The sequence below is a fragment of the Arvicola amphibius genome, chromosome 14, assembly GCF_903992535.2.
Source record: "Arvicola amphibius chromosome 14, mArvAmp1.2, whole genome shotgun sequence".
NCBI lineage: Eukaryota > Metazoa > Chordata > Mammalia > Rodentia > Cricetidae > Arvicola > Arvicola amphibius.
In genome coordinates, this window is record NC_052060.1 from 7,387,293 (window position 1) to 7,409,853 (window position 22,561).

Sequence of the window (22,561 nt, forward strand, 5' to 3'; positions counted from 1 at the left end):
GAGGGATTGCAGGGCGTCCCATTGTGGGCCTTTCTGTCTCCACGACACCAGAGCTAACATGTTTCTGTCACTTTCCCTATGCCAGGGCCTGAGGTCAGCACATCTGCATTGAGCTGCTAAACCCTTATTTTCCCCATTTAAGTAAGAGGGAGCCCAGGCTTGGGTGCTCGGAGACATGTCATACTCGTGTAATCCGTGCCAAACCCAAGTCCCTCCTACTCTGGAGGCTGATCTTTACCTACTAGGCTAAATTGGGAGAAATCTCTCCTGAGGAGACCTCCAGGGAAGATCTGTGGAGGCCCCGCCTTCAGAGTCATCAGTGGCGTGAGGAACCTGGGAGGAGGGCTTGTCCGTCGGCACTTCAACCTCAGCTCGGTCTCAATGGGAATCTCTCATCAGACCAGAGCAGGGAATTCTCGTGTCTCCGAGTTTTCTTCCCAGTGGGTCTGAACTGGGTGTGGGCAGAGGTTAGGCAAAGGCTGATTTCCAGAGCAAATCCTGTAGAGCTACCCTCCAAGGTCAAAGTCAAGGGGCTTGTCTGTTGGGTGGCCCACAGTCAGCTAGCTCATCCAATCATCTCTCTTTGATGGCTGGTGGCCTGAGGTAGAGGCATTTCCTGTTCCACATGGTCTATGTCAATTTCTGGGTTGAGAGGGGTTCCATATTGGCCCTCCTTCACTAGCCTAGTGAACTTCCTTTTCCTCTCTTTTTTTCTAGGTCTCCAGAGGCTCCTGGAGGAGAAGTCGGCAGCCCTCCCTGAGATATCTTGGCTCCTCTCCAACCCGGCTCCCCTTTCCTGTCCCACCCCCCCTGCTTCCCCGGTTCCTCCCTTACTCCCCCTATTGAACTGGGTGCAGAACAAAACTCTCCCCTTCCTTCACCGTTGTTGTCACTGGCCAGGCCCTACTTCCTCTTGTTCTGAGCCCAAAGATACCAGATCACATTTCTTCTGGGGAGAGGGTCTTCTTGACCCCTCAAGTTGTTGAACAAAAGGCTGTAAAAGAAACCACGAGGGAGGTAGATCAAGTGAGGTGCGCCCAAGCCCCGTCATGGAAGAAGGCTTCCGAGACCGGGCAGCGTTCATCCGTGGGGCCAAAGACATCGCCAAAGAAGTCAAGAAGCACGCGACCAAAAAGGTGGTGAAGGGCCTGGACAGGGTCCAGGATGAATATTCTCGAAGGTCTTACTCCCGATTTGAGGAGGAAGATGATGACGATGACTTCCCGGCCCCTGCTGGTGGCTACTACCGCGGAGAAGGGGCCCAGGATGAGGAGGAAGGCGGCGCTTCCAGTGATGCCACTGAGGGCCACGATGAGGATGATGAGATCTACGAGGGGGAATATCAGGGCATTCCCAGGGCAGAATCTGGGGGCAAAAGCGAACGGATGGCAGATGGGGCACCCTTGGCTGGAGTAAGAGGAGGTTTGAGTGATGGGGAGGGTCCTCCTGGGGGTCGCGGGGAGGCACAGCGGCGGAAAGACCGGGAAGAATTGGCTCAGCAGTATGAAACCATCCTCCGGGAGTGTGGCCATGGCCGCTTCCAGTGGACACTCTACTTCGTGCTGGGTCTGGCGCTGATGGCAGATGGCGTCGAGGTCTTTGTGGTGGGCTTTGTGCTGCCCAGTGCTGAGAAAGATATGTGCCTGTCTGACTCCAACAAAGGCATGCTGGGTAAGAACCCTGTGGGCACCCTGCTGCTGGGGACTGCCCAGATCTTCCCAATAGCTGTATATGATATACCTAGAGGGCCCACTGACCCTCCGCACACCGCCCCCCCCCCCTCCAGACACCCTCTTCTGGAGGCTGAGCAAATGAAATTGTATGTGAAAGAGAGGGATTGTAGCTGGGTTGGGGCTTTCACTAATAGTGTCTGAGTGGGTGGTAGTTTGCCTAACTGCTGGATATGGCCCTAGTGGGCTGGGCTACTGTGCAGTGTGTCTTCAAAGCCTTCTACCCTGGTGCTGAGTTGCCTTTCCCTGCTGCAGAGCAAGCACAACAGCGTTGAAACGCTTTGATACCCATGGGAAGGGTCTGTTTGGAGTAGTGTAGGAAGGGACATCTCAGACATAGACGTGTCTGGGGACTGGGAATGTCTTTGATGGCCTTTCCTGACAGGGATCTAGAAGGAGGAATCCTATAGGCTCACTGAGAAATTATAGAGGGCTGGCTTTGCCGTGAACAGGTCTCTCTCTTGGGGCTTGGTTTGGGCATTGATAAAATGCAAAATTTGGAGATGATTTAAAAAATAAATTCCAAGCCGGGCGGTGGTGGCGCACGCCTTTAATCCCAGCACTCAGGAGGCAGAGGCAGGCGGATCTCTGAGCTCGAGGCCAGCCTGGTCTACAAGAGCTAGTTCCAGGACAGGCTCTAGAAACTACAAGGAAACCCTGTCTCGAAAAACAAAACAAAACAAAACAAAAAAAAATTCCAATATGTTTTTTGGAAAGAAACAATAAACCGGGGGAATCTTAGGACCCCAAGTATTGGGGCTAGAAGGATAAAGGAGAAACGTTGTATTGAAACCCCTTTTCCAAGGAACGAGAAATTTCTTTCTCTGAAGGCATCACAACTGTGTTGGGGGAGGGGAGGGGAAGCCAGGGGTGATGTGTATGAACCCCATTAGTCCCTGCACTCAGGAGGCAGAGGCTTGTGGATCTATGAGTTCCAGGTAGCCTGGTCTACACGGTGAGTTCTGGGACAGCTAGGGCTACATAGTGAGACACCATCTAAAAAAAACACACACACACACACACACACAATTTAAAAAAAAAATCAAACTGGGAGGGTAGAGTGGATGGGGGCGCATCTAGGAATCTAGGCAGATCCATTTTACTTTTAGGTGAGTTGGGGGTGAGTATTATGTGTATAGAGGAAGGAAGAGAAGAGGAAAGAGAGGAAGGGGGTTGGGAGAAGGAAGGGGAGGAAAGTGAGGGAGGGTTTTTCTTAAATATTTGCCTTTTTGTCTTTGAACCCTGGTCTGCAGTAATGACGATTCGTCTTTGTTCACCCATCTCCCCCCACCTCCCTGTCTTTGGGTAGACTTAGCTTCTAGAAGGCTCTTCAGAGTTTCTGTTCCAGGAGTTTTAACCCCTACAGTGCTCAGCTGTTGGGAGAACTGAGGCGTATGGACTCACGTCCCTCCGGGTTCTTCCTCTCCGCAGGCCTCATTGTGTACCTAGGCATGATGGTGGGAGCCTTCCTGTGGGGCGGCCTGGCTGACCGGCTGGGTCGGAGGCAGTGTCTGCTCATCTCGCTCTCAGTCAACAGTGTCTTCGCCTTCTTCTCGTCCTTCGTCCAGGGTTACGGCACTTTCCTCTTCTGCCGCCTCCTTTCTGGGGTTGGGTGAGTGTCCGCATCCTAAACCCTTAAAGACGCTGCTGTAACAGACACTTGGTATGCTGGTGTTAGGCCTATTGGATACACCTTAAATACGTGTGAATGGAGTGAATGGACCCCTTTCCCACTCCCCACCCCGTCTTCAGGCCAGCTCTGTCTGCCCAAGGCCTGTCTGGTAACATGCAGAACACTATGCCCGGTTCATCCCTGAGCCCTCCAGCTGACCTCTAACTGTCTCTGAGACTCTACACTGAGGTCCAGCGGGCCTCAGCCTTACCCTGTCCCGAGTCTTAGCCACCTTCAAGGCTGAATGCTTGCTCTTTTCTTGCCTTGAGACCTGCTCGCCTGTTTCCTGCCGTCCCAAGAAGGATGACTTGGTGGCTGGCTGGTGGCAAGAAGAGTTTGTAGGACATAATGTATGAGGTGGAGATGATTGGGGACTGAGGACCCAGAGTGCTGGGATGGGGGACTGGGAAGATGGCTGTTTTCTGATGTTAATTTGTGAACGGTACAGGATTGGCGGTTCCATCCCCATTGTCTTCTCCTATTTTTCGGAGTTTCTGGCCCAGGAGAAGCGTGGGGAACATTTGAGCTGGCTCTGCATGTTCTGGATGATCGGCGGGGTGTATGCGGCTGCAATGGCCTGGGCCATCATTCCCCACTACGGTAAGCAGGAGTCTCTCCCACCTCTGCTGTGCTCCCCATGATGGGGGCACTCAGCTTCCTGCTTCTCTGCTGATTCCGTGACTGTCTGTCAGGGTGGAGTTTCCAGATGGGCTCGGCTTACCAGTTCCACAGCTGGAGGGTCTTCGTCCTCGTCTGTGCCTTCCCCTCTGTGTTTGCCATCGGGGCTCTGACTACGCAGCCAGAGAGTCCCCGCTTCTTCCTAGAGGTGAATGGATTGCGTTGGTAGGATGGGGAGGGGACAAAGATGCTGGCTGTGGGGTTGGTTCACTCCTGGGACTGCTTCCTCCTTCATGTGCCCATGACTCTAGGGGACTTTATCTTGCTTCCTTTGTCTTAAACTGTGTCTCCAGAGGGGTTTGGAGAGGTCAGGAAACCCACCCATCTATGGGTGGCTTAAGATTCTGCAGGCTCAGGATGGGATCCACCCACCTCCAACTACACCTGTCTCTAGCGCAGACTGGGATGTGGCTCCGCCTCGAGCCATATACTCGACCATCATTTTCCACATCTTGGGTTTTCCCTTTCTGTTTTACTGAAGAAATACCTAGGACCTATGCTGGCACCTGTTCCCTTGCAATCCCCCCACACCCCAACTCTCGCCCGAGTCTGATCATGCCTTGCTGTACCCCAGCTCGGGCTGATGCATATCCCCATAGGTTAGGGTTGCAGGGGAGCTGGGAATCTTTTTGCATCTTGGGATCCTGGAAGACGGACTGGAGGGATGGGTTCTGTAACACTGCATCTGGGAGCCTGCCCTGAAGGGCGTGTTGGGAATTAGACTTGTGCTTCTAGAACGGGAAGCACGATGAAGCCTGGATGGTGCTGAAGCAGGTTCACGACACCAACATGCGAGCCAAGGGCCATCCCGAGCGGGTCTTCTCAGTAAGTGCTGCTCTTCCCGCTGTCCTGACTACAACCCCCCTCTCGGACCCTTTCTGGATGCCCGCACTGTAGTTCAGTGATACCCCTGCCCGCGGGCACTATGTCACTCCCTGCCTCTCACTTTGCCTCTGCGAGACACGCGGAGTGGGGTGGGAAATAGTGTATGACAACTCACCCCTTTTCTGGACCCAGGTCACCCACATTAAAACGATTCATCAGGAGGACGAATTGATTGAGATTCAGTCGGACACAGGGACCTGGTACCAGCGCTGGGGAGTCCGGGCTTTGAGCCTGGGGAGTCAGGTAATGGGGGATTGAATGGTGGAGAAAGATAAGGGAGTGGGAGAAATGGAGGGCGGAGGGCTTGGCCGTGCGATGGTGAAAGTGAGCTGAGGGAGGTGGAAAAACAAACGAAAATGGGGGTCTATGAGTAGGGACGGGGGTGTAGCCACCCTTGGCGCTCACTGTGTCCCTTGTAGGTGTGGGGAAACTTCCTCTCCTGCTTCAGTCCGGAGTACCGGCGGATCACGCTAATGATGATGGGTGTGTGGTTCACCATGTCCTTCAGGTGAGAGGGCTGTGTGTGGACCGGAGAGCGAGGAGACTGGAAATGAAGGGCAGATGATGAGGGAAGATGCTGTCTGTCCGCATCCTCGCCATGCCTTATCCGGGTTCCCGACTTAACGAATTCATCAAGCTTGTAGTTCAGGCTGGCGGGTATCCATTTTTATCCTGTGCGGACAATGCAGTAGGATGAGTAGACGTGCTCCAGTCCTTATAGTTTATGTTCTGCCAGGACTAGATAAAGCTAGCTCTTGAGTCTGTGTGGTGATGCCATGCGCACTGAGGTAGGGCATTGCATTGTGGAGACGCATGGGACGGGGTGGCTGGGGATCTAAAGCCTCAGAGAGAATGGGAATAAGACAAGCTAAGGGGCTGGAGGTGGCAGAAGAAGAGGGAATACCTAGGAAGCAGACCTTAAAGCCCCCAGAACCACAGTCCTGGAAGGGGTGTGTGTGTCTGAGGCGGGGGTAAGCACACAGGTGAAGTGTTCATCCCTCCCTCTGGTAGGGCTCTTATCTGTCCTGTCTGACTCCATGCCTTTGATTCTCCAGCTACTACGGTCTGACTGTCTGGTTCCCTGACATGATCCGCCATCTCCAGGCTGTGGACTATGCAGCTCGAACCAAAGTGTTTCCAGGGGAGCGTGTAGAGCATGTGACATTTAACTTCACGCTGGAGAATCAGATCCACCGAGGGGGGCAGTACTTCAATGACAAGTACGTGGGGACTTTCCAACGCCACTCTTCCCTGTCCCTGTTACTTCTGTCACTGTGATGAGTCTGAGCCCAGGCAAGGCCTGTGTGTTCTCAGTGCTGATGATCTCTGTAGGGGAGTAAAGCCAGTGAGGGGCTGAGGATGAAGGGGCGTGTCTCATCATATTGGTCCTGCAGGTTCATCGGGCTGCGTCTGAAGTCAGTGTCCTTTGAGGATTCCCTATTTGAGGAGTGTTACTTCGAAGACGTCACGTCCAGCAACACATTCTTCCGCAACTGCACGTTCATCAACACCGTGTTCTATAACACTGGTAAGGTGGCCAGCGGGTGTCAGACTAAGGACTGGGACCTGGATGAAGGGAGAAGGAGGCTTCCTCTTCCTCTAGCTTACAGTTCTCAAGCTGAAAGTCCCCTGGAGCCTTGGAGTCGCTTACTGACTACCATCAGTGATTTGGGACATAGAATGAACATTGGGTATTTTGATCGACTATCAGAGGGAAATGTCACATGTCTTTATCTTTAGCTGTGATTATAAAAGTTCAGTGAGGTATTGTTAATGGGAGTATGAAGGAGGTAATCTGGGTTATGAGGAAAAGGGAAGACAATGAAAAGGGATTTTCTTTTTTTAAAAATATTTATTTATTATGTATACAATATTCTGTCTGTATGTCTGCAGGCCAGAAGAGGGCACCAGACCTCATTACAGATGGTTGTGAGCCACCATGTATGTGGTTGCTGGGAATTGAACTCAGGACCTTTAGAAGAGCAGGCAGTGCTCTTAACCACTGAGCCATCTCTCCAGCCCCCAGGGATTTTCAATAAGGAAGAGACTGGGGGGGGGGGGGCTGGAGAGATGGCTCAGCAGTTAAGAGCACTGCCTGCTCTTCCAAAGGTCCTGAGTTCAATTCCCAGCAACCACATACATGGTGGCTCACAACCATCTGTAATGAGGTCTGGTGCCCTCTTCTGGCCTGCAGACATACACACAGACAGAATATTGTATACATAATAAATAAATATTTAAAAAAAGGAAGAGACTGGGGATCATGGCACCCATCTCTTTCTTAGCCCAGCTAGCAGCACAGACCTGTAATCCCCCTCTGTAGAAGGCCAAGGCAGGAAGATTGAAAGTTGCCTGGGCTACAGAGAGAGTTTAAGGCCAGCCCACAGAACTTTATAAGATCCTGTCTCAGAATGAAAACAGATAAAAGGGCCGAGAGTGTGGCTGAGTGGTGGGTGGAGCACTTGCCCAGCTCCTGTGATGCTCTCTGGTTCCAGTCCCTAGTAAGAAACAAACAAACCAAACAGCTAAGCTGAGGATGGTAGCGCACCCTGGGGGTGGAGGCAGGAGGATCAGGAGGCAAGTTTACTAAATAGCGAGTTTAAGACCAGGCCAGGCTACGTGAGACCTTGTTTCAAAACCAAATCTTTAAGCGTGCTGGAGAGATGGCTTAGCAGTTAAGAGCACTTGGTCTTGCGGAGGATCCACGTTGGGTTCCCAGAACCCACATCGGGCAGCTCGCACGTGCCTGTAACTCTTGTTCTAGAGGGTCTAACATTGTCTTCTGGCCTCTGAGAGCTCATGGCACACACACACACACACACACACACACACACACACTACTAAGATATATCTTTTTAAAATATGTAAGAAAAAAAAAAAACCCTCCGAATCTACTTTTTAAACAATGGTCCTAGCTAGATGGCTGTTTTGTGTGGTAGCTCTGTGAGATTGAAGCATCTCACCTCAAAATAGAGTACTGTGCAAGTTTTTCCCACCTTGCAGAGAAAGAGAAGAAAGAGAAAGAGGGTAGGACTTTAAGATTCATGTCTAATGTTTTCTTTTGAAGCAGTTCCTAGGCCAGCAGCAGGGCTCCTGTTTGTAGCCAGCTCAGGTGGACAAAAGGGACAAACAAGAAACAAAGACCAGCAAAGCCTCAGACACGCCGTGCTTCTTGAGTACGGTCTGCTGAAAGATTGCTAGTTTCCATGGTGATCTTATTTGATGCTTTGCAATGGGTGCCAGGGATAATGCTGAGAGCCCCTGACTTCTAACTTCCACAAATGCAGCAGATCCTTAAGCCATCAGCAGGAGCTGTTTCCACCTCAGCATCTGCTCTGTGTCTTGATCTCCTAGACCTGTTTAAGTACAAGTTTGTGAACAGTCGTCTGGTAAACAGCACATTCCTGCACAATAAGGAAGGTTGCCCACTCGACGTGACAGGAACCGGTGAAGGTGCCTACATGGTGTACTTTGTCAGCTTCTTGGGGACGTTGGCTGTGCTTCCTGGAAATATCGTGTCTGCCCTACTCATGGACAAGATTGGCAGGCTCAGAATGCTTGGTAAGGCGATGAGGGCTGGGTGCTGATCAGCATCGAGGCCGCTGGGGCTGGGGCGGGCTCTCAGTAGGCTTCTCACCTCCTGCCGCAGAAGAGATTGGCCAGAGAGCTTTCCCGTCTCGTTTTGTTTAGGGGTGCTGCAAAATGGGGGCGGATCTTGCCTAGAAGTTACTCTAGGTGGTAAAAGAGAATGTCAGGCAAGTAGGGTACAGATTTTGAGGTTATAGGTTGGAGATTCAGCTCTGCCACTTACCTTGGGCAGGCTGTGCCCTGGGTGAGCTTGCACCAGCGACGTAGGAAAGGAGGGCTGTTGTCTCGGGTAGGTACATCTGAGTACTCAAGTTACTTGTCTCTAAATTGGTATTGAATAAATGGCTGTCACTGTTACCGATAGTAACAAGCACAGGCGTTGAGGACTTCCCTGGGAAACAGTTACCTGGAGATGTCGCTAAGCAAGCTGATGGCAAGGTGGACCACGGCTGGGTTTCATTGCCTCCCTTCTGGTTCCAGCTGGTTCCAGTGTGATGTCCTGTGTTTCCTGCTTCTTCCTATCTTTCGGGAACAGCGAGTCAGCCATGATCGCTCTGCTCTGTCTTTTTGGGGGGGTCAGCATTGCATCCTGGAACGCGCTGGACGTGCTGACTGTTGAACTCTACCCGTCGGACAAGAGGTAGTGTGGTGGGGGCAGGGGAGGAGGTTTAGGAGCTGCAGGACGGGGGAAGTAGGGTGAAGTGGGGGGCTGAATGGGAAGAATATCGTTAGGGACAGGACACACATCCCTGCTGAGCTTTCCCCGAACAGTTGGGAGCTTCGGTGTTCATTCCTTGTACTTCTAACTACTAACCTCATGCTTCTGTCTCCTTCTCTGTCTCCCGGTTTGTCTGCCTCCCCACCTTCTCCCCTCATTTCTCCATCCTTTCTCCCCTCTCCTGAACGCTGGCCATCTTTCCCGGCTTCACTTTTCCGCCTGCCTGTCTTCCTTCTTCTGGGCCCTGACGGCCATGTGGCTTGGCACTGGGGCCTCCTGAGCAGGACCACCGCCTTTGGCTTCCTCAATGCCCTGTGCAAGCTGGCAGCAGTTCTGGGGATCAGCATCTTCACATCCTTTGTGGGAATCACCAAGGCTGCTCCTATCCTCTTTGCCTCAGCTGCCCTTGCTCTTGGTAGCTCTCTGGCCCTGAAGCTGCCGGAGACCCGGGGGCAGGTACTCCAGTGAGGATAGGGGCTCAGGACTTTAGGGACGGCAGGCACACTGTGAGACCAATAATTCCTTTGATCCCTTCCCTGCCCTGCCGTCCTGGTCCTCACTCCCCTGTGTTTGGTGTCTTAGCTGTGTGTGCCAGTGTGCATGTGTGTGACCCTGATGGGCAGGGACTACAGGGAAGGTCCCTTCATCCCACTTTTGGGAGGAGGCACCCCCCACACCTGCTGCCACCCTTGACTTTGCACCGGAGAAGGTTGGGTTGCATCCTTCTCTCCCCCAGTGTTAGTGGGGAGCCCTTGTTTCCCTGCTCCAGGGGTTCCAGAACTTCTGCCTTCCCCTTCATTCCCTCTGCCTAGACCATGGTGAACCACAGGTATGGAGTTATGTTGGGGGCTGAGGCTTGGACCAAAAGAACTTCTTGAGTGGGAAGGGCCTTGGGTGCCGTCTAACCTCCCAAGGATGCTGGGGAGTAGCAATAAACCTCAGCCCTCTGGCCTCCATTTTCACCTCAATTCAGGCTACAAATGTGAAGCCTGGATTTTATGGAATTAGTTTTCTGATTCTTATTTATATATAAGTTCTGAGGCAGCTTAGCAGGACTCTGTGTGTGTGTATATATATGTGTGTGTATGTATGTGTGAATGTGTGTGTGTATGCCAGGGGGTAGGGGTACCACTATACTGTTCACATATAAGCCAAGGGTGGTAGTGTCAGTGAACATACACACACAACACTGTTCTTCTCTATTACCTCCCAGAGTCTTCTGTGTTGGAGCTGGGGGGTGGGGGTAGGGAGGAGCACCAGCCAGGCCTGGATGAGAGTCCTGCCATCTAGGGAGACCTGGGGGCATCTGACAAGGCCTCACTCTCCTTCCTTCTCTAGAGAGGTTCCACCCACTAGCCACAGCCCTCCCACCTGGCCTGTCCTCCTAGGCAGGGGACCAGAGGAAAGAAAGGGAAAATAACCAGGCATAAGGTCAAACCAGCAGAGCCAAAAGCACAAGGAGTTGGGGGCAGGGGCAGGAAGCAGGGGTCCTCCCCTCAACCCTTCTTAAAGAGGTTGGGCAGTGAGGGACTCCTAATGCAGGGACCAGAAGCCTCAGTTTCCCCATCTCGCCCTTCCACAGAACAGCCTCCGTAGGTAGAGCTGCCTCTCCGTTTTTCCCTACCCCATGTGGCTGCTTTCTTTGGTACCCCCTCTCTCACCCACCCTCTGTAGCCACGCCTCCTCTGTAGCTGTGACACGTTCGAGTTTTTAGCTGTTTGTACAATGTTAAAAAGCTAACAGGAAGTTAAAATAACCACAACAAAGAAAATCCAAACTCGCCCTCCTCACGCTTCCTCTGGTGCCCCTGCCCCCAAGGCCATTCCCTGATTTTGTAACACTGAACCAGGTAGTGACTGTTTAACTCTGGTGTCTGCTCAGAGGACTGCCTTCTTCCTCCAGTGCCCAGTGTACGTGTGTGCCCCTTCTCTCACCATTCCGTTGCTGGACGTAGCCCTCTCCTGTACAGCCCCAGGGGAGACACATCTACTTTCTCATCTCCTGGGGAACCCTAAACCTGATTCATTGATGTGAAAAACGAAATGAAAAATACTGCTGAAAAATAAAGGGTACAAATCCTTAAAACTCAAAGTGGCTTTGTCAGCTTCTTGGCTTCTCTACTCACGTCTGACTGCACCTGGACAGTCTGGGGAAGGTAAAATAGTGTTGCTGAAACCATTTCTTCTCCAAAGCCAAAATAAGCAACCCCCTTATTATTGTGGAATAGGGTACCTCAAATCTATTTTGTTTCTTTAAAAAACATTTATTTGTGGCGGCTGGAAAGGTGACTCTAGGGCTGGAGAGATGGCTCAGAGGTTAAGAGCACTGCCTGCTCTTCCAAAGGTCCTGAGTTCAATTCCCAGCAATCACATGGTGGCTCACAACCATCTGTAATGGTGTCTGGTGCCCTCTTCTGGCCTGCAGACATACACACAGACAGACTATTGTGTACATAATAAATAAATAATAAATAAAAAAATAAAGATCCCTAAGCTGTTCTTAAAAAAAAAAAAAAAAAAAAAAAAAAGGTGACCCTATGGGTTAAGAGCCCTTGTTATTCTTGCAAAAAAGTAACACAAACATGCATCTTATGTGCACAAGTGTTTCGCTTGCACATGTGTATATGACTGGTACCCATCAAGGCCAGAAGGGGGCATTAGATACCCTGCGATTGGAGTTGTTAGGGTGGGTTGTGGGTGCTGGGAAGCAAACCTGGACTCTTGGAAGAGCAGGAAGTGCTCCAAAGTGCTGAACTAGCTCTCTTTCGGGAATTCCTACTCCCTGCAGTTTGCTCCTGATTCCTTTACTCTAGTCCATTGCTACTTTAATCAAACCACATGGTTTTTGTTTCTTTTTTGAGGCAAGCCTCACTATTAAGTCCTGACTGGCCTTGAATTCAATGAGATCTGCCTGCTTCTGCTCTTCATACTGGGACTGAAGGCGTGCACCACTACACAGGGCTCTGAAACCTTTAATAACTGGCCCAATAGGTCCAATCTAGCAACGGCTTATAGTCAGAAACGGTCAAGGTTATATACTCAGCCATATACATATCATCCACATCTGCTTTGCTGGGATTAAACCCAAGGCTTCAGAGGAGCTAGTCACGTGTTCTGCCACTGAGCCTCGTCCTCGGCCCAAACTATGGTCAGCAACACCTTTCTTTGACAATGTCCACATACAGGGCATTGAAAAGCAGCTTTTAAGCATCACCTGAACTTCCCTTGAAAAACCAGGCTGTGTTTGTTTCGGTTCTTTTCCTGCTTCAGATACAGGGATTTCTTCCTTTCCGGTTTAATCTTGATATCCTTTTTTTTTTTCCCTCGAGACAGGGTTTCTCTATAGCTTTGGAGCCTGTCCTGGCACTAGCTCTTGTAGACCAGGCTGGCCTCGAACCCACAGAGATCTGTCTGCCTCTGTTTCTGGAGTGCTGGGATTAAAGGTGTGCACCACCACTGCCCGGCCTCTTGGTATCCTTGTAAAAACCAATACTTCACTTCTTCATGGACCCCTTCTCTAGTCTACATGTAATTTTCTTCTCACAAAAACGTCTGAAGGGGCCTAACAGCTGTGTAAAGCTGATGACCTTAATTCCCCAGACTCCCAAGAGTTGTCCTTGTCCTCTGACCTCTGCATAAGGGCCCTGGTGTCATGTACCCCCATCACACACACAATAATAGCAGCTATTTAGAACACAGCTTTGACCCCGCGAGGCAGCTTCTCTTTTATTTTCATGGCCCTTTCCGATTCATCAGACTGGGCAGCCCTTTTTGACTAGCCTAAGCAAGGGCAGTTGTGAGTAGCTGCTCTCTCTAGCTTAGCTTTCGCTGGCCAGGAGCTTCTTTACCTCTGCATGGTGTATGTTAGCATAAAGGGTAGTGGTCCATACAAATCAAGGTATGAGGTAGTAGTGACTTAGTGGTTTTATTTTCATTTGGCCCATTCGGATGGTTGTTTTCCCAATCTGGTATTAGGAGGTCCCTCGAGTTTTCTTGCTTCCACCTAGGCAGGGGGGGCTAGTGTCCAATTGTGGGTTCTCCTTCCACTGGGCGGGGGTCTTCGCTTGGATGGCCAGTGCGTGTACCGGCCCAGCCAGCTCCTCCGACAGCGCCGCGTGAACCAACCGGTGCCGTTGCAGGGGGTTCAGCCCCTCGAACCGAGAGCTCACCACCGCCACACGGAAATGCGTCTCGCTGCCTGCCGGGACGGCGTGACCGCCGCTCTCGTTGCGCAGCTCCAGCACCTCGGGGTTCAGGGCTCGCTCCAACTTGGCGCGGATGGCGGCCTCCACTGGCCCGCCAGCCGCCGATCCCGTGCTGTCCCGCGACACACACGCGCGCGTGGCCATGGAGACCATGCACCGGGCCAAATGCGCCTTCAGCATCCGCTGCGGAGAGACCAAGGGCGCAGGGCTGAGAGCTGGGTCCACACACCCTCCCCACGCACCCCAAAACCGCCTCCGCACTGCGTGGCGGGTTAACGCCGCTTCTACGCCGGCAGCGGAGGGACAAGGACGATTGTTCGACGACCGGAGCGCTGGGCACTAAGGACACTGGGAAGGCATGGTTGGGAGCTGCAAAAATGGAGGGTGTGCAACCTCGTCCTTTTGGCTGAGTCAGAGCCCTAACACCCACTTCAGACCCTGGGGGGGGGGGGGTACCTTTGTACTCGCTGCGGAGCCTGCGTTACCTCAGTTTTACGGAGCGTCGGAAAGCTAGCTAGGAAATGCTGTAGCGGTTGCGTCTGGCAGGAGTTACGTAGTACCCAGAGGATTCATGGGAATTGTAGTCCTTGCTCCTCCCAATAGGCCAAGTCCTGCGACGTCCGGAATTTGAGCAACGCAAAGCAAATACAAGGATAAAAGGATTTCCTGCAAATTTGGGATCGTCGCACCGAATTTGTTGTTTCTTGGTTTTGTAACTCAAATAGTTTTATTCCTTTATAATTGATTAGTTAAAAACAAGGTCTCATGCAGCCCAGGTTGGCCTCCACCTCTCCAGAATGCCCGTTATTTCCTGATCCTCCTGCTTCTACCTTTTACGTGCTGGGATTACTGTCCCGTGTCAGTGATAGAGTGCCTCCAAAGTAAAAACAGGATTCCTATGCAATGACATCTGACTTTGCACAACAGGTCAGTCACAACAGAGGAAATGTCTGCTGAGACAGCCTGTTTCCCATGGTAATCTGTCTTGCTTAAAGTAAGCAAGTCCAGGAAGAAGAAACTGAAGACCCTCATGCAGCCCCCTACAGCTACATCAACTTCCTCATTCCAAAGCCTCTCAGTCACCCCTATATATAGAGACCCAAGCAGCATTTTTTTTTTCCTCTCGCAGACCCCTTCATTCCGGAGAGAGAGATAGGCTGTCCCTCTCGGTGTGCACTGATAAACAGGCTCACCTGTTGAGGTCAGTTTCTGGTCTCGTTCTACCTTCTGTCGCTTTACTTCTAAATCTAACAGTCACACCCGTGGGTCCCAATCATTTATTATACATACAAGAAAATGGAAGCCTTGTTCTATATCCTAAGCACAGAATCATGAGCCAGACCAGTGCTGGAGGCTGGAGAATAAAGACAAGCCTTGCTCTCAGAGTTTGCAGAGCACTGGGGAAGCAGGGAGAGGGGCACCACGAAACTGTGCCACCTGTATGACGACGGCTTACTGCAAGTGTCACCCCCAGACTTGGGAACTAAAGGAGCTTGGTGTCTTAGTTAGGGCTTCTACTGCTGTGAAGAGACATCATGATGACTCTTAGAGAGGAATCCATTTAATTGGAGTGGCTTACTGCTATAAGAAATCCTACAGCCAGTAGCCTTTAAGTTACCGACCCACTCGGGTGTGGCCTCTTTATACTATATATGTCTATGTAAAGCACACGTTCCCTCTCTCTTCCAGCACCGGGATTCGGTTGCTGTTTCCTGTTCAAGCTAAGAACGGTGATCTGTGAGTCTACCCCTAAATAAATAACTCCTTATTACACTCAGTTCTGAGCTAGAGTGGGATTTCTTTTTAGCGTTTGTCTTCAGCTTACTGTTCAAAACGGTTTAGTGCATTATCATCATGGGGGGACATGGTGGTGTACAGGCAGACATGGTGATGGAGAAGGAGCTGTGGTGTGGAAAGCCCTTCTGTCTATGTGTTGCTTTTATTGGTTAATGAATAAAGAAAGCTTATTTGAGCCTATAGCAGGGCAGAACAGACATAGGCGGGGGAAACTAAACTAAATGCTGGGAGAAAGAAGGTGGAGTAGAGAGAAGACATGTTGCCACGCCGGAGACAAATGCTGGAACTTTATCCAGTAAGCCACAGCCACGTGGGGATACACAGATTAACGGAGATGGGTTAAATTAAGATGTAAGAGTTAGCCAATAAGAAGCTAGAGCTAATGGGCCAAGCAGTGATTTAATCAATACAGTTTATTTTGGGAGTCTGGGCAGCCAGGAACACACAAGCATCCTCATACAACATATTGGTGCCTAACATGGGGTGCCAATCTGTGGTAGGTGTTTATGAATAGCTGACAGCTTGCTTCTTGGTGGTGGCAGAACCTTGAAACTCCATAGAGTTGGGCAATAAATATGGCTCTGGCCAGTACCTCTGCCATGAGGCTGGACTCCAGAAAGCTAAGGAATGGGGTGGATCCAGCTGTCAAAGCCACGTCTTTAATCCTAGCCATATTGCTTAGCAAATTAAAGACTCATGTGATCAAATTAAAGAGAGAGATATACAGTAAAAATAGAATTAGATAAAAAACCCTCTAAGTGGTATACAGTGTGTTTAAAAATATATGTAGACTTGGGAGAGAAAAGAAAAAGGATAAAAGTCCTTAAAATAAAAAAAGAAAGAAAGAGAATAGTTGGGCGTGGTGGCACACACCTTTAATCCCAACACTTGGGAGGCAGAGGCAGGAGAATTTGGGGAAGAGGAAACCGTCAGTTGGTCAGTCTGCAGTCATCACCCAGACACAGAGGCAGAAAGATGAGCATGTCTCAGTGGTAAAGGTATCACATGGCTAACACAGACAAGAATTACGGGCTAATATAAGATGTAAGAAAGAGTTACTAAGAAGCCTAAGCTAATAGGCCAACCAGTTTATGATTAATGTAGGCCTCTATGTGTTTCTTTGGGACTGAATGTCTGCGGGACCAGGAGGGACAGAAAACCTCTGTCAACAGAGCTGAGAAGTTCTAGATCTTCATCTGCAGGCAACAGGAAGTGAACTCACACTGAGCAATTCTATTCAGCTTTGCTGACTGCAACACACTTCTTTCTCTTAGGCTTTTAGCAGCTCTCCTCAGCAGGTATCCCAAGACTCTGGCATCTCTGACATCTTGGGGCCTCCCAGGCAATCAGGGTTCTCCCTCACAGCTTCACACAATGGCCTGTCTACTAGGTTTCTGTTTGGGGACACCCCTGACACATGCCTGGCCTAAGGGGCTTTATTCCATAACTCCTTTCTTCTATCCTTAACTCTAAAGCCAGAACCATGTAGCCAAAGCTGTCAAGTTCTACTACTTGCTGGGGCTGGAACAAGGCTCTCCCATTCAATTACATCTTCACCAGCTTTCTGTTTTCCAAGGTTTCCTTCACTGCCTAAGATTTTCTGTCCTGAAACTGAATCTGTAGATCAGGCTGGACTCAAACCCAGAGGTCCATCTGCTTCTGTCCCTGGAGGGCTGGGATTAAAGACATGTGCCACCATACTGGCTCTAAACTTTTCTTTTTTTTTTTTTTTTTTGGTTTTTCGAGACAGGGTTTCTCTGTGGCTTTGGAGCCTGTCCTGGAACTAGCTCTTGTAGACCAGGCTGGTCTCGAACTCACAGAGATCCACCTGCCTCTGCCTCCCGAGTGCTGGGATTAAAGGCGTGCGCCACCACCGCCCGGCTCTAAACTTTTCTTTAATTCATTTTCACAAATTGGAAACTTAGCAAATGGGATCTTACCCTGAGATCCATCTTACCTTTAATTCCATTTCTTAATCTGTTTATCTCCTTGAACACAGGACTTAGTTCCATTCCACTTCCTGGTGCTCCTTTTCTCCTCAAATTGTACATTTTGTATTTTTTTCTTTCTCAGCTTGCTCTTTTTCATTATAAATCTTTATAAACATGAACACTAGTAACAACATGACATAGCCTATACTAGGCTGCCAATGGAATTAATTCAAATCTCTCACTCTAGCTTTAGGCAGACTCTTTGGACAAGGGAAAGAAGCAACCATATTCCTCATCAAAATACCACAAGAACAATTTCTAGGCAACATACTAAAATTATTCTTTGAAACCTTTTGAGTCATGCCCCTACAGTTCAAATCACTCTCAGCACCACTGTCTTCCATGCTCCTACTAGGATGGCCCATTAAGCAGCACTTAAAACTTTCAACTGCTTTTTTAACCCACAGTCCCAGTGTCTAAGTATAGGCAGATATGGTGCTGGAGAAGGAGCTGAGAGTTCTGCAGCTTGATGCCAAGGCAACAGGAAGTGAACTGAGACACTGAGCATAACTTGAGCACAGGAAACCTCAAAGCCCACCTCCACAATGGCACACTTCCTCCAACAAGGCCACACCTACTCCAACAAAACCCACCTCCTAATTGTCCCAATTCCTATATGTTTATGGGGGCCAATTACGTTCAAACTACTACACTTTTAAAGAGATTTATAGAGTTCACTCTAGAAGAAGCAACAAGACTACTTTCTTACTGTATTTGGTCAGGATGTGGTAGCTGAATGAAATGAGACATGAACACTCCAAGGTACGACTGAGGAGGTTTTTTTTATTGTAGTTATGAGGGAGAGTACAGCTAGAGACAACTGGGAGAGGGATTAGCAGACTGAATTAGGCCATGAGGAGAGTGAGAGGAGACAAGAGTGTAAGAGGACGAGACAAGAAGAGGAGAGGAGAGAGAGAGAAAACCAAGAGAACCAAGAGAGCTCATGGCTGAAATGGCAGCGTTGTATAGGAGTCAGATGCTGGGGGAAGCCCCTGGGCTAGAGAGGTTTAGGATAGGGCTGGGTGAGAGGAGCTGAGGGGCACTACAGGTACCGAGCCAGCCTAGAGGGCCATTGTGCACTTTGGTACGCTAACAGGCACCACCTTTAGCTGTTGGTTCCTTTGGGACCTGCAGCAGCCCCTGGCAGTGGGATGGTCAACTCTATGCTGCTGCAGACTGTAGCAGCCTGATGAGATTTGTCAGGCACATCTACTCGGGGGAGGCCAAGTTCTCGACTTTGCTGCAGAAAAGAATTTCAGGACAGTCAGTATAACACAGAGGTGGAGCTTATTTTACTCATTTTGTTTTGTTATTATTTGCTTTTTTGAGAACGTTTTATTCTCTACGTAGTTCTGGCTGTCCTGGAACTCATTTATGTCATGTTGGCCTCAGACTCACAGAGGTCCGCCCACCGGTGCCTCTCAAGTGCAGGGATTAAAACCACATATCCCCACGTTCTTCTAGAGGTGGAATTTATTAAGGGGAGATTTATTTTAACACTGATTTAAGCATGGAGGTTGATTGGAGTATGAAAGGTTTCTGTACCCCAATATTGGGTCTCTCTGCCGATGTAATAAATCAGATCAGGCCAAATTAATAAATACAGATTTAATCTGAGCAAAGCAGTCTTCATGGTCCCAGGCGAAGAAGAGAAACCGCGAGGGGAACCACCGAGGAGGGGGCTTTTGTTGCCCTCTGGGGGTGGAGCCACAGATGGCAGGCTTGTTTAGGAGCGGGGTCTGGAATGGGAGGAGCGGGGCTGGGTGGAGCTTCCCAACAGCGCTGAGGAAAAGGTTAGTACGCACAAGTGTGGGTGGTGAGCTTCTCAAGGGGAGTAGGTACATCTTTACATTAGCCTTTTATAATTTGGTGGCTTCTGTAGCTACATCCCTAAGGGTGGCTAAGGACTTCAAAATGTGATCACAGGTGGTTTCTGAGATTAAACAGACAGCATGACATCTGATAAAGCAAAACCCTGTCATCAGGGCTACACAAGGTGAGTTGAGATATACTTTTACTGCAAATATGGCTTATTGTCTTGTTTGTGAGGTTTCCAGAAATCTATAGTTTTATATCTCAGGAAGGTATGTAAGGGATATGCACGCTTAGGCTTTAAGCATGGTCCAGGGCTATTTTATTGTTAGTTGAAATATCTGTATGTAAAAAGAACACTGGCTATGCAAACAACCTTCTCAGCAAATGTAAGCCATATTGGAGCGCATCACCAAAGATGGTGAAGAAGCTTCAACTAGATTCTGGGCCGAGGCGTGCCTTTCCATTCCCAGCTCCCCTTTACCCTTTCTGCCTTCCTTTCCTTTCTGGACCTCATGTGCCAAACCCAGGCAGTGGAGAGTTTCGGAGTGTTAGCTCTGCCCTCTGGAAGTAGGAGGATGTAGGTAAGACAGGTATGGTTGGGGCTCTGGGGGCAGAGATGACGGTAATAGGGTGCAGGAAAAAGTCCATTTTCTCCACTGATTAAAGAAATAAAACACAGGGAAAATTCAAAGGTCAAGAAAAGGCAAAATTTATTCAAAGAAGACAACTTCATTAAATGGTTTTGTTTTTAAAACAGAGCCAAATAAATACCAGGGCAGGCAAGCTGTAATCTCAACAGCTTCCCCAAGGGGGAAGGATGGAGACAAGCAGGAAAAATCGCCCTGCTGCCGGAGTTAGTCCTGCATAGAGGACAGCCACACAGTGGAGACAGAAGCTTTAGAGAAAAAGTAACTGTGAAGTTTTTCCAGCCCGGTAAACCCCTCCGCCGACGCAATAATCCAAATCAGACCAAATCAAACCGAATTAGAAAAAGGCTAAGTTTAATGGATGCCAGCGCTCCCGGGAGGCCCTTCAGACCCCCTGGGGAGGAAGACTGGAAAACCATGGGGGTGGGGGAGGAGAACCGGAGAGACCCTGCGTTCGGTGGTGGTGGGGGGGCCAGTTTAAATACCCTGTGGGAGAGGTCTTGACCCTCCCTGGGGAGGGGTCACCGGTTGGCGGGCTTTCTCGGAGATAGAGTCTGGACTGAGGCAACTCCCAGGGGAGGGGACTTAAAATTGAACTTTCCACCCAACATTCCAAGATGGATGCCAGGAGTTGGGGTGACGCTTCCAACCAAACATCCCAGACTTCTTTTGATAAGGATGTTAGGGGCTGAAATGACACTTTCAACCAAACGGTAAGGAAGCCCACCAGAAAAAGAACATTCAGGTCTGGACAGCGTCTGAAAGAAAGAATAAAGAAAAAGTTGTACCTTTCTGGGTAGACCCAGCCGCCAAGTCCAAAGGAAATTCCCTTTCCTCTAACTCCAAAGTGGCTGTCTGTGGTGCCTATTAACAAACCAAAGCCCACGCTGGCCTCCAGGCTCCCTCCGAGTTAGCATCCTAAGCCTTCTAACCTCCCCGCTACCCTAAACTCCCTCCAGCTGGGGGCTTCCCTCCCCCCAGCAGCTACTCATTCTCTTTGTTGATCTCTCTGCTCTCTCGCTCTCTATTCTCCCCCTCGTCTCTCTGCTCCGCTCCGGCTTCTCTCGAGGCCAGGACCACTCTGTGGGCCGTGTTCAGTCTACTTCTCTCTCTGCTCTGGACTCTTCCAGTTGGCCTGGCTGTTCTCTCTCTCACGTCTCTAATAAAAACCTCCCCCTAAACCATTCCACGGAGCGGTCATGGTGTCAGTTTGAACACCAACACAACCTCACGGCTGCTAGTCGGGACCGTCCTGGGTGTAGTTATTTATTTAAAAATGGTGGAAGAGAGAGTCACGCCATACAAGAGGGCTCACAGGGGAGGTTTATTGGAAGAGGAGAGAGAAGGGGAAAAGAAGGGGACAGAGAAGAGGCATAGACCAGTCCCTGGGGAAAAGAATGGTGAGAAGAGGGGGAGGGAGAAGTGGGAGAGAGAGAGAGAGAGAGAGAGAGAGAGAGAGAGAGAGAGAGAGAGAGAGAGAGAGAGAGAGAGAGAGAGAGAGAGAGGAGGTCAGGCCCCTTTTAAAAGGGAACATAGTGAATGTGCACAGGAGATGCTGCTCTCAGTGGGTGCAGCTGAGGACGTACCCTGTCAGGACCCCAAGAGCAGGCCAGTACAGATGCCTGAATACTAACACTGGTGTATGTGTGTGTGTGTGTGTGTGTGTGTAGTTAGAGGAAGGAAATATATATCATCTAATTAAAGAGACAGTTATTCCACCCATCCCTTTAAGAAGGTTTAAGGTGAACCTGACCTTTTTGTTTGTTTGAGACAGGGTTTCTCTGTGTATCACTGCCTGTCCTGGAACTCACTTTGTAGACCCGGCTGGCCTTGAACTAAGAGATTCACCTCTCTCTGCCTCCCGAGTGCTTGGGCTAGCATTGCCCAGCTGAGCCTGGCTTTCTAAGGGTGGTCCTGCCTCCCCAGGAGCCATTGACCAGGTGGTGGAATAGCCTAACTGGATTCATGTTAGTTATGTTAGTTAGTTAGTTAGTTCATGTCTGAGTAGTTCAGAATGTTAGGGCTCCACCCAAGACAGAGGTTCCATCTTCTCGCCCAGAGGAGTCAGTTTTTCCTTGATGGGCCTTCCTGTTGCTGTACTGTTTGAATGAGTGTGAAGAGCCCAGGATATAAAATTGCAAGCCTAAACATAGTTTGGGGAATTGAAGCTAACACTCACTGTTAACTTTTTTTTATTTTTTTATGATTTATTTTTATTTTATGTGCATTGGTGTGAAGGTGTCAGATCCCCTGGAATTGGATTTTCAGACAGTTGTGAGCTGCCTTGTGGGTGCTGGGAATTGAACCCTGGTCCTCCGGAAGAGCAGTCAGTGCTCTTACCCACTGAGCCATCTCTCCAACCCCTCATTGTTAACTTTTAACAATCGCTTTCTGCTTAAAGGCAGACATCCTGGGGTGCACAGTGGTGGTGCACGCCTTTAGTCTCAGCATGCAGAAGGCAGAGGCAGGTGGATCTCTGTGAGTGATTTTTATTATCAGAAGAGGTTCAAAACCTGTTTCCATTGTCACAGTGTCAGAAGCCCGAACTCTGACCTGTGCCCACAGTGAACTGGAAGTTTCTTGTTCCCCATGGTCATTGGAATAAAGTTTGCTTCTGGTTTCTAGACTCCTGTGGTCTGCTCCCCATTATTTGCACGCCTTATGGGACCCAACAAGTGGGCAGTAGTGGGGAGAAGAGGCAGGGGTCAGATCCTGCTAGTTGGCTTTCTTAGGTGCTTTTATCTCTTCAGCCCCTAGGTGGCAGTTGAAAGCTAGTGGTTTTAGTTAGAAATGTAACAAGGTGTTACTTTTTCAAGATGCTATATAATTTAAGCTT

At 49.8% G+C, this 22,561-nt stretch overlaps 2 protein-coding genes across 3 annotated transcripts; one reads left to right on the forward strand and one right to left on the reverse strand.

Moving 5' to 3' along the window:
• The first annotated feature begins 1,049 nt into the window (after window positions 1-1,049).
• Window positions 1,050-9,739, forward strand: Sv2a (synaptic vesicle glycoprotein 2A). The gene is made up of 12 exons (XM_038311545.1): window positions 1,050-1,671; window positions 3,162-3,342; window positions 3,851-4,002; window positions 4,095-4,228; window positions 4,816-4,905; window positions 5,098-5,208; window positions 5,385-5,473; window positions 6,021-6,185; window positions 6,360-6,493; window positions 8,320-8,526; window positions 9,034-9,193; window positions 9,556-9,739. The coding sequence occupies exons 1-12, from the start codon at window positions 1,050-1,052 to the stop codon at window positions 9,737-9,739; spliced, it is 2,229 nt and encodes a 742-aa protein (XP_038167473.1).
• Window positions 9,740-13,176: 3,437 nt separating this feature from the next.
• Bola1 (bolA family member 1) lies at window positions 13,177-14,108 on the reverse strand. 2 transcript variants are annotated; one of them, XM_038311732.1, is made up of 2 exons: window positions 13,961-14,108; window positions 13,177-13,658 (listed from the first exon to the last, which is right to left on the reverse strand). In XM_038311732.1, the coding sequence occupies exon 2, from the start codon at window positions 13,653-13,655 to the stop codon at window positions 13,242-13,244; it is 414 nt and encodes a 137-aa protein (XP_038167660.1). In that variant the 5' UTR covers window positions 13,656-13,658; window positions 13,961-14,108; the 3' UTR covers window positions 13,177-13,241. The 2 variants fall into 2 exon arrangements, with proteins under 2 accessions (XP_038167660.1, XP_038167659.1); XM_038311731.1 differs by having other exon boundaries at window positions 13,932-14,019.
• Window positions 14,109-22,561: the final 8,453 nt, after the last annotated feature.